Source organism: Cicer arietinum, chromosome 1 (assembly GCF_000331145.2).
Source record: "Cicer arietinum cultivar CDC Frontier isolate Library 1 chromosome 1, Cicar.CDCFrontier_v2.0, whole genome shotgun sequence".
Classification (NCBI taxonomy): domain Eukaryota; kingdom Viridiplantae; phylum Streptophyta; class Magnoliopsida; order Fabales; family Fabaceae; genus Cicer; species Cicer arietinum.
Window position 1 is genome coordinate 46,465,285 of NC_021160.2, and position 11,233 is coordinate 46,476,517.

At 26.1% G+C, this 11,233-nt stretch overlaps 2 protein-coding genes across 2 annotated transcripts; both read right to left on the minus strand.

Moving 5' to 3' along the window:
• Nucleotides 1–3,941: 3,941 nt before the first annotated feature.
• Nucleotides 3,942–4,528, minus strand: LOC101497786 (uncharacterized). Its single transcript, XM_004487593.4, has one exon. The coding sequence runs from the start codon at nt 4,291–4,293 to the stop codon at nt 4,021–4,023; it is 273 nt and encodes a 90-aa protein (XP_004487650.1). The 5' UTR covers nt 4,294–4,528; the 3' UTR covers nt 3,942–4,020.
• A 2,594-nt stretch (nt 4,529–7,122) lies between these two features.
• LOC101497455 (uncharacterized) lies at nt 7,123–7,850 on the minus strand. Its single transcript, XM_004487592.4, has one exon. It carries the CDS (start codon nt 7,766–7,768, stop codon nt 7,481–7,483), a length of 288 nt encoding a protein of 95 aa, XP_004487649.2. The 5' UTR covers nt 7,769–7,850; the 3' UTR covers nt 7,123–7,480.
• Between the last annotated feature and the right edge of the window lie 3,383 nt (nt 7,851–11,233).

The window sequence follows — 11,233 nt, forward strand, 5'->3', positions numbered from 1 at the left end:
TATAAACAACATTGAAACAGTGTCTATTAATTACTATTGTCAAAACTTAAAAATCAATTGAGGTATCGAATAATAGCTCTCAATTGTGATTATCTTTATTTTAAATGATTGCGTTGAGAAAATAACTATGTCCCTCAGTTGTGTATTCCTTAACTACTCCAAAGAGTGTAAAGTATTATGTATGGGTGTTTTGATATACTAAACTAAGAAATATATAAAGATAAAGTAAAGCAAAAAGATAAAGAGAAAAAATACATAAAAGACTTGTTTGATTGATTAATCTTGTGAAAATTTACAAGTGTTTGTATTTATAAGCAAATGTTAGTTTTAGTGATATAACATTGTGACCTATAGAAATGTAACTTTGCTGGACTATTTACGTAGGTAGTGTGTGATTGCTCTCACTATTGGAGATATATGGTGCCCCACAATCACCTCGTCCTTTTTATTTCCACGGAATTTCTCTTTGTCAATATTCGCGCGTGCTATTTTTCCTCAAATAGCACTTTTGTATTAGACGTTAAGTGTGATTGGTGGCGCTAAAAACATGTAACACAAGTACAACTCACAAATTATCAAATTCTACTTAGTTTTGACTAATGCTTATGTCTTCGTTATCTTTGTAGATTTCAGTAAACTTGAGAAAGATTCGACTCACGCATATTCAACCATTTTTTATTTCACCTGACCTTACTTTGATTAAGGGAATTCAAATAATTCTAAATTCTATTGTTTTCCGACCGACAAATTATTTAATTTTATGTGTAAACAACTACGAATAAGTTTGTGCAAAAAATCCAGTAATGAGACTCAAATCCATAACCGGATCTAAATCCATTTTAAATATTCTATTACAATAATATGATTACAACCCAACTCATTTACTAACCAATTGGATACTTGTTTTATTTTTGAATTTGTATCTTTCGTGGTAATTATCCACTCAACTCTCAAAATTCGATCACATTGTACAATAACCTTTAATCCTTTTTTGGAAGTTTAATTCCTTTTTCTAATTATTAATTTCCCATCACTCGATTTTGCAACGAAGCTTCTATCCTCTACCTTTTTCTGTTGAAACTGAAGTGATTGATAAAACATTGTTATGATTATACTTTTTTTTAACAGATTTAGTGCAAAATAACCATTGACAAAGCTTATACAACATAGTTAGTGGAGGTTTAGTTATTTATTCTTCATTCTATATTTAACCATTTTAACGATTTTTTGTCTAACATGTGAAGTTTGATATTCTGTTATTTGCAATACCAAATATGCCCTTTGTGTTCTACTTTTATATCTAGTCCTTTTATATATTTGTTGATGTTTAGTGTTATTTGTGTTATACTGAAGTTTGATTTAGCGTCCTTTGTGTTCTAATGATGTTATCAAAAAGGGTATTATTTTTCTAGTGTCTTTTGTGTTCAATATGAAGGTAATTTTATATATTAATAATATATAATACTTTATTTGCTCTGTTTTTATGCGAGGAAATTATCAAACTATGTTATATTTTGTAATTGGTTAGGATTTATGATCCTTTTACTATAGCGAGAAAATACTTGTTGGTCACTTACTTTGAGTTTTGAAAAATATAAATAAATTTATGTGTATTTTTTTGTTAGATCAAACCTTCTCTTTATAATGATGTTGCAATAATTACATTTAATATTTAGGAAATTGTGTTGACTATGACTACTAACAATTAGATTAAAATGTTGTACAATTAAAGAATAATAAAAATATATATTGAATTTTAACACATTCTCATAGCTTATTATGCCTTAAACTTGTTACATCAAAATATTTTATCACAAAAATTGAAACAAAGTTTGACAATTATTGAACTTGTTTGAAAAGAGAAAACATCATTAATGATTTATGTGTGGGTAAAGAGTCACCACCGGATTGGTCATCAGTGATAATAAAACGTGTCACTAATATGATTTATATGTGGGAATAGAGTCACCACCGGATTGGTCATCAATGAGAATAAAACGTGTCACTAATATGATTTATATGTGGGAATAGAGTCACCACCAGGTTGATGGTTGGTGAGAATAAAAGGATTGTATGAGCAAATGATATATTGTCTTTGAAATCAGGTTCCCACAACAGCAGCCCAATATGCGCAATTGATAAAATCAACCAATTTTTTGCAAGGAATAAGCAGAAGAGTAGTGAAGTTGAAAACACAAGAAAAACCAGTAACATATTTAGTGTCGGACATGGCGATCCATGCGAAGGGAAAATGAAAGGTTGCAGAGAAATCACCAAAAGATGGTAAGCACTTTGGAATGTGGCAGAGAGACTCCTGATGTGGTCGACACTCAAAAATAGTAGTCAGAGAGAATTGTGCGCGCAAGTTTTGTGGTGGCACCCCCACACACAGAGAATGTGGAAGCACGTGTGGTGGTTGTTGGCGACGAAAAAAATATCGCCATGCTCGCCAGAGGATTGCGCAACGTTTTAATGTATATAAAGTAAATTATTTTAGGTTAGTTTTATAGTTAAGTCAATAGTTTGTCGACATTGAACAATTCGAGTGCATAAAACATAAACTATAATTTGCAGTTTGTTGTCATTTAGATAAACTTCAAGAGAGTAGATTGTAATGTACTCTAATTTTAATGTAAGAGTTATTTTATAATCTATTGTTTTCATTGCATCAATAATTTGGGCCATATGGTGCAAGGTGTACCTAACAAATCTCAGGTTCCTCAATTTTCTTCAATTGAGAATTATAAGTGAAGTTTTTTCTCTCGTGCAAAAATAATAGACAACAGAAGTAATAGTAAAAATTTCAATTACTTTGTAAAATTTGCTTTCTTTTTATGAAAAATAACCCGTTTTTAAATTATAAATATTTGGTTTTTAAAAAAAATAATCAGTTTTTAAATTATAAATAAATGAGTTGTTAAAAATAAAAATTAAAAAATAATTAAATTTTAACTGATTTTGAGAAAAAATCAATTTTAAAATTAAATTTATCGAAAATCGATTGCATAACCAGAAATTTAGTTATTTAACCGTAATTGAATTTACAAAATCAAACAATTATTTGATTATAAAATTTAATTTATATAATAATTTTAAAATAAATATGATTTAATTTTTTTTTTTTTAAAAAAGGTAAATTCTATGTACCACGGCTGTTGGCCAACTAAACATTGTGTTGTATACACCTTAATCGACTATGACCGTACAATGTATGAGATCTTGTGTTGTCCTTGTTTGTGTTTGACTATGAAAATTATTATTTTCTTTGCAAAAAAATAAGTTATAGAAGATGATAAATTACTCAAAACAGTTTTTCATTTAAAGTTATTTTTAAATAAAAAAGTCATTACAAACAAATAAAAAATATTTTTTTCTTTGACTAAACAAATAAATATTCTTTAAAGTTTTTATTTGTTTCAAAAGAACTGTTTAAAAAAAAAACGTAACAAACGAAATCACAAATTCACAATTCCCCTCTCGAAAATGGTTTTGGATACCCGTATTATCTATTAGCTGGTTTGGTAATGTTACCTTTCTTGGATTTGCCATTAATGCCTCCTCCTTTGGTTCTTGCAGGGTTTAAAAATAATAATATTCTTTTTTGAAGTCAATTATTTGCTAATATACTGTTTTCATGATTTAACTATTTCTTTTTTAAGCAGAGAAGCACAAAACTAGACAGAGCAAGGGCAATAATTTGTTAATTTAAGATTGTGTGTTTCTAGTCCAAGTAATCAATTAATTTTTAATGTGAAGGATTAATTGATTATTACTCTTTTGATAATACAAGTTTTCCCACAACACATGGACTGATCGGAGATATAAAGTGGAAACAAAAAACCAATAAAATATGATTTTTTTTAACAAAGATCCCAATTCTCTTTTTTCTTGGTCATAATATCATTCGACGAACAAAATTTAGGATTAATTAGATACATAAGTAGCAACATGCATCATAATGTTTAATTAATGGAACACATTACAATACATTAGCATAATAATATTAAAATTCGAAATGAATTAAAACCTTGCAGTGGTAGGACCCCAACAATTCAAATCCATAACTTTCCTCATAGACTCTTCCTTGGTTCTCTTAACCTTATTAGAAACAGCAGCAGAAGAAGCAGAGGACAATTTCTTAGCCTGAGTATATGATCTGATGTTGTTTTTGGTATATTGATGAAGTGATCTTAGAGCATAGTTCCATCTGCATACACCAAGTTGGTCCTTTAAGGCTTCAACTGCTCCTATGCTTGATGCTACTACCCAAGCTCTTGTTGCTGCAGCACTCATGTTGTAGATTATTTTGTATGAATCTGAATATTGAAATATATGTGACTGTGAAGTTGTTTTGATGTGTAAGATGGTGTTGATTCCTATGAATATATATGAGAGATTAATATAATAAGTTGAGTGATATAGAAGTGGGAGTTAAGAAATAAACAAGGGGCTTAGTTTGTTTGTTGGGGTGAACAAAACTAGGGGCGGTTTGGAAAGGAATTATGTCATTTCCTTAAAATCTAAGCGGTGTCAAATGTCTGGTCTCCTATGTACTTTTTTTTTGGGTATGTATCTGGTCTCCTAATAATATACTATATTTATATTTTTTGGTTTTTTAACTAACTTTATTAGTTGTATTGGCAATTTTCTAATTTCTTTTAGTTATTAATTATTAAATTAATCATACTCTTTCGATTCTTCTCTATTGTTTATAGTAGACTTTTTATTTATTTATAAGAGTTTTAATTATTATAAATATTATGCTCCATTTTTATGTGTGTTTTTTTCTTTTGAAATTTATATTCTTTATGCAAGTAGATTTTTATTTATTTATTTATTGTTGATGATATTTTTTAGAGTTGGATTTTTGAGGGGTTTGGGGGAGAAGATTTTTGAAGGCTGAGTTCATATTTTGTTATATATTGAGTTTTTGAAAAAATTAAAAGAATATTATGATAAATGATCAACGTTTCAAAAATATAATTCTAAGTTTTTAACTTTTTTAAGAAATAAATAGTTTTTTTTTATAGTTTGAAATAGAAAAAGAAACATCATCTCTGCTCTCCTCCAAAATTCAACTCTCAAAGATACCTTAAAAGTATTTTTAAATAAGATTAACATTATTAATGATAATATTATATATATATATATATATATATATATATATATAAAATAAGTAGATATAGTTTTCATAAATAACTCTAAACGATGATTTTGAAGAAATTATCAGACACAAAAGGATATCTCGATGAGAATATCTCAATGATTATATCTCTAAAATTGTCATTTAGAATTTTCATTAGTGTTAGAGATGAACATACACATTTGTTTTTTTATATATATCTACATTCAAACAATTGAATACGAGTTGAGTTTGCTCTAAACAAAGATGATACCATTATTGAACAAAAAATAAGCATATGAAAATTCGAACATAGTCCCCACAACATAAACAACAAATAAATAAACTCATCTACAAACGAATAATAAGATAACGAATTTGAATAATACATCACACGCACATAAACAACAAACAAATAAATCATATTTTCATGCTCTCCTTCGCAACCTTTTTTCCTTTGAATGTATTTCGAAGATAATGATTCAATGTTAGTGATATACTTTTGAATTTGGATAGAGCACTAAAACATAATGCCTTCAACTTTTTTTATTTTCATTATTTAATTTATTCTCTTACAACATCAAATTATCGTGTGATTATTTATCTATTTGCTCCATAAACTATTTTTTAGCAGCAATTAATGACATAGGTAATTTTAAAACTATATTACATTTATAAGATTTAAATAAAAAATTATAAAACAAAAATAAAAAATACATAAATTTAGTGATAGACAAATGAAATATTTAAACCATTTTAAAAAAACACAGGCACACAGCCAATAAAAAGTTGGCTGGTTTTGTAACAAAGTAAAAAGTGATGGCTGGTTCTGCCGCTACTTCGAATCTTCCGAAGTAATTTTCATGTAACGCCAAAAATAAAGGGAGAATATTCCATCTCAATTTTGTTGGCAGTGTCAAATTGTCAATTGTTTTCTTTAAACTTTCCGTGAAAACAAACCTTAGAAAAATGACTATTAAGGTAGGTTTAATAGATAACAGAACTGATATGATATAATAAAAATAAATTATTATATTATATTTGAATGTAGGGTTTGATAAATTAATAAAATATAAGAAATTAATTTAGAATTCTATCGTATCACGTTTCTTTAATTAAATTTTCTATTATGAATATCTGTTGTGTTAGAAATCAATAGGATAGAGTAAGAACAATAGTTTACTTTATTACTCTTATAAAATATAATTTAAAATATAAAAATATAAATTTAATTAAAATAAAAAAATAATTAATAAAATTTGATACTAAACTTAAAAATAAAATATTAATAATTAATTTAAAAAATAATTATGATTTTATATAAGGGTATTTTTGTCTTTTATATAATTTAATAAATTAGTATTCACAATTATAAAATTATGATAGTTAATTTAAATTTTAAAATAAATATAATTTATTTACAAGGTATTTTTGTCATTTCTATATAATATTTATCATATCCTTATTTACATTCTGACAAATAAAATATAATTATTTAACTACTCATAATTTTGTTTTTAAAATTTAAATTTTTTATTTAGTAGTGTCAATGGATAGTTTTAATATAAATTTATTTTATTATTTATTTAATTTTTTTGTTAATTTATAATATTTAAAATATAATAAGTTAATTTATAGAGAAAAAAAACTAATATGTAATTGTTCACAATGATAATTTTTTTATTTAAATATAATATATATTATATCATATTATGATGAGATGTGTATCAAATTTATGATAAAATAAAATATTATTTTATTGGTTATCATGTGATATCAAATACAGAATATGATGATATGTATTTTATCATAAATTATTAAGTCAAAATACAACATAAATTATTAAAAATATTAATAAATTTGAAATAGTTATGTTATTCTTAAATTAAATTACAAATAAAATAAATAAAATATATATCTTCCTTTTTTGGCAACACGTTAGTTTGTTCTATATAACTATTTTGTTTATATAGCACATAAAGAGATAGCAAACTGACTAATAGCACATAAGGAGATAAATTAATTTTAGATATTCTGATAAAATTAATAGTTGATGGAAATTCCTAAATAATTCATATTTTAGTCTTAGCAAATTTACAAAACTATTTTGAGCTTGCAAAGCACAATCTCTGGCGAATACTTCACCAACACCATTTATCATATCCTTACTAAATTGAACTAATGAATATATAATTGAGATTGTAGGACAACTAAGAATGACTTCTTGTTGAGTTAAATGTCAAGTACTAAGATTTACAATTGTATGAGATAATTGTAGTGATACTTATCTTATCTCAACAACAACAAAAATGATTTCACACATGCCGTCACTATTCACAATTCTAACATCTTAGATAATTAAAATCTTATAGTAGTTGGACCCCAACAACTTAGGTCCATGACTTTCTTCATAGAATCTTCTTTGCTTCTCTTCCCTTTGTTGGAAACTACAGCAGAAGATGGAGAATTAGACAAATTTGTAGCCTTAGTGTATGATCTAATATGGTTCTTGACATGTTGTTGCATTGACCTCAAAGCATAGTTCCACCTACAAACCCCCAATTGATCTTTTAAGGCCTCCACAGTTCCAATGCTTGATGCCACTATCCAAGCTTTAGTTGTTGCACTCATGTTGGATTTGCTCATTTTGAATTTGTATGAGAAATTAATTAGTATCAATATAGGTATATATTAATTTGATGGTGAGATGGATGAGTAGGTATTGTTTTTCTTGGTCCTTATATATGTGGGTTACATGAAAAAAAGGGATTAGAAAAACCACTGGCTTTATTTTAAGAAAAGAGAGGGTGTGAAAAGCAAAACCAAGTGCGGTTGAAATATTTGCACCAATTGTTTGGAATTAAGACATGACATGAGTCTTGTGGGCCAAAGAGATTCCCTTATAACTTATTATTTTATTTTATTTGGAATTAACCCTAGAATTGTTAAATGCATGAATTATGATTGAATGCACAGAACGTGTGAGAGTATATGCTTCCAATGTTGTCTAGTTGGTTGTAGGCACATAATACATGACTGCCGCAGAAAGAAAATAAGGCCAATTGTTTTTTGGTAAACCAGCTATAGTTAGTTGTCTTACCGTGTGTTTGTTAATTTTTTTAAAAGTTATGATATGTATTATACATATAGAGTACAAATTGAACTCAACGTGTGATCTGGTTGGTTAAGCACTGTTGAGCTTATAAGGTTGGAACTTGCCAAAACACACTCTTATGCGGCCACTGCAGTTTCCCACTAAAATATTTTTCTTTTCAAAAAACCGAAGGTTTTAAGACAAAAAAATATTTACTTTTTAAACATTGAAACAATAAAATTAGAAAAAAGATAATATATATTATTTGTGCTAACACTTGTTAAGGAATAAAATAAAATAAAGTAAATATATCACTATTTTTAAAATGTCATAGTAATGAGTCTACAACTTTTAAAATTATATTTTCTTTTTTATTTCTCAATAAGTGTCTTTCGGATTTTCTTAATAAAAATTCAAAATTTTATAGTGAAATTTAAATTGTGATTATAAAGTGGATTCACATCCATTTTTTTTTTCAAAACAGAAATACATATTTATTAAACTCACAATTTTTTAAAAATTCATATACTACAGTACATAAGTAGAATCGAATTATTTTTTGCAATCACTAATTTGCAACTAAATTTTTATATCGGACTAATTATATCTAATTAATTGAATTTTATACTTTATATTTATACTTATATTCTTATAATTGTAATTTTTGTCCATAAACTTTCCAAACTACTCCTAAGTCAATATTAAAAGTAAACCAATAACAATTTAATCATGCTTCTTTTGAAAAAAAATAAAAAAAGTAATTTTTTTCTTTAAAATTTTTGATACATAAATTTCATTTTTCAAATTTTCTAGTAGTTATTTCGTCAATGTTATTTTCTATCCGTAAATTTCATTTTCAAATTTTAGACTAATAACATAACTATCGAAAAATTTGAAAAAAGAATTTTCCAATTAATAATAACTAATAGAAAATTCTTTTTTTAATCCCTCAACTTTTTTGTCTATTGAAAATTTCAAAAACGATTTTTTTTGCCTACTGAAAATTTTAAAAACAAAAAATTTAATAGACAAAATTTGTTTTCAATTTCTATTTTTGCCTAGCAAAAATTTTGAAAACAAAAAGTTTAGTAGGTAAACAATTTTCTCAATATTTTTTTGCCCACTGGAAATTTCAAAAACAAAATATATGGTAGATAAAAAAAATTTCCCCAACTTTTTTTTTCTAACGGAAATTTTAAAAACTAAAAATTGATAGGTAAAGCAAAAAAATTCAAATTTTTGTGTTTACCAACAATTTTGAATAGAAAAAAAAAAATTAATAGGCAAAAAAATTTCTCAACTTTTATTTTTGTCTACCAAAAATTTCGAAAACGAGTTTTTGGCCTTATGGAAACATTGAAGTCGATAAGAACTTACTAAGTAGAATCGTTTTCTGCGATCACCAATTTGCAAGATCTAAGGCTAAAAACCCATGATAGTTCATTGTTCGCTGGTCCATTTTATTGGGCAATGAGCAAAAGCCCACAAACTCCTAGTCTTTGTGGAACCACTAGTTGCATTCCATCCAATAATCATTTGAAAAGCTCCACACTATCAGATTCATAAATAAACTTTTGGTCAAAAAATTAGGAATAAAAAATAAATTTTCTATTTAAAAAAATAAATTTTTGCCTTCACAAAATTAAACGTACAAATTTCCAAATACTTTTACGATATTTTTATATTTAAATGACTAACAAGTAAAAGTGTCTTCAGTATTTTCTTGTTATAACAAATGATTCATTTATAAAAAAATTGTCTTAAAATAAATTATTTTTTCAATTTTTAATAAAAAAATTTCAATTGTTCTCTTTATTTAATAGAGAACTTTTTTTGAAAAAATAGTTAACAAAGTTATTGTATTAGAATAATTAACACTACATTTCATTTTAAAAACGATAAATAAAAAGACAAAAATTCTAAAAATACAACATCAAAAAAGAACTTAACATTTGATAATAAAATTTTAATATAGTAACTAACATGCTATCTGTACCGATGAAGGAGTATATTAGTAGTTTACCAAAATATATAATAGAAAAATAATATAATTTTGTTTTCGTCAAAGGCGCACTCTATTTACCAGTCAGAGAGACTCACATGTAGAAATAGAAGTTCATTAAAAATCTTGAATACCAGCTATTAGGCTATTAGCTATGTCAAATATTTGCATATCGTAGCTTGGCATGAATACGTGTAGTTGTATCGGTGCCCAACCGTTCTTTCTCTGTATCAGTTACTTCAACTTTGCACCAACTTCTCCACATCAGATTAAAAAATAAAACATTGATGTACATGCGGCTAATAAAAATCGGTGGTCCACATTAGCCATTTTGTTTGGCAGAACTAGTCTACATTATTAGCTTGCCCTTGACCCTTTTAGTTTTTATATTAAAAACAATATTTCAGATGGAATGCTTATTTAAAAAAAAAAAAAGAAAAGAAAAAGCTTTCAGATGGAAACGTTTGCATTCATATGTTTTTATACAAATTACTATCTTATTATTGTAATATCTGACTCTCCGCATCCATTATGCAATTACAAATTAAATATAAAATAAAGTTTAGGCAAAACAAAAAAAAAATCAGGCAAAGCATACCAGATCTAACATGTATTTTTTATTTTGAAGTTTTTATTTTATTAAATATTTAATTTAAATAAGTTTTAATAATATTGATTAAAAAAAGTTCAAATTTAGCAACATGGATAGATAAGTATACATATAATCATCAATGCTACATAAATACGGTCAATTTCAAAAGTGTAAAACTAAAAAACATACATTCAATTTTAAAAATCGATAAACTAAAAGTTAATTTCGAAGAAAATAGAGAAACTAAAAATCTAAAACACAATGTGCCAAAATTATAGCTCATGATTCATGAACATGTTTACTTATAGTTCTAACCCTGTAACAGAGTAGGACTTTTCTTGAAATTAAGACACGTCTATGAAGTAATATGCACAGGAGGGAAAAGGACGGTACCAAATCACATTGACTTCATTATGTTTCGTA

Excerpts from the sequence above, each read along its gene's own strand:
- LOC101497786 (XM_004487593.4), bottom strand. The coding sequence starts at position 4,293 with ATGAGTGCTGCAGCAACAAGAGCTTGGGTAGTAGCATCAAGCATAGGA.
- LOC101497455 (XM_004487592.4), bottom strand. The coding sequence starts at position 7,768 with ATGAGCAAATCCAACATGAGTGCAACAACTAAAGCTTGGATAGTGGCA.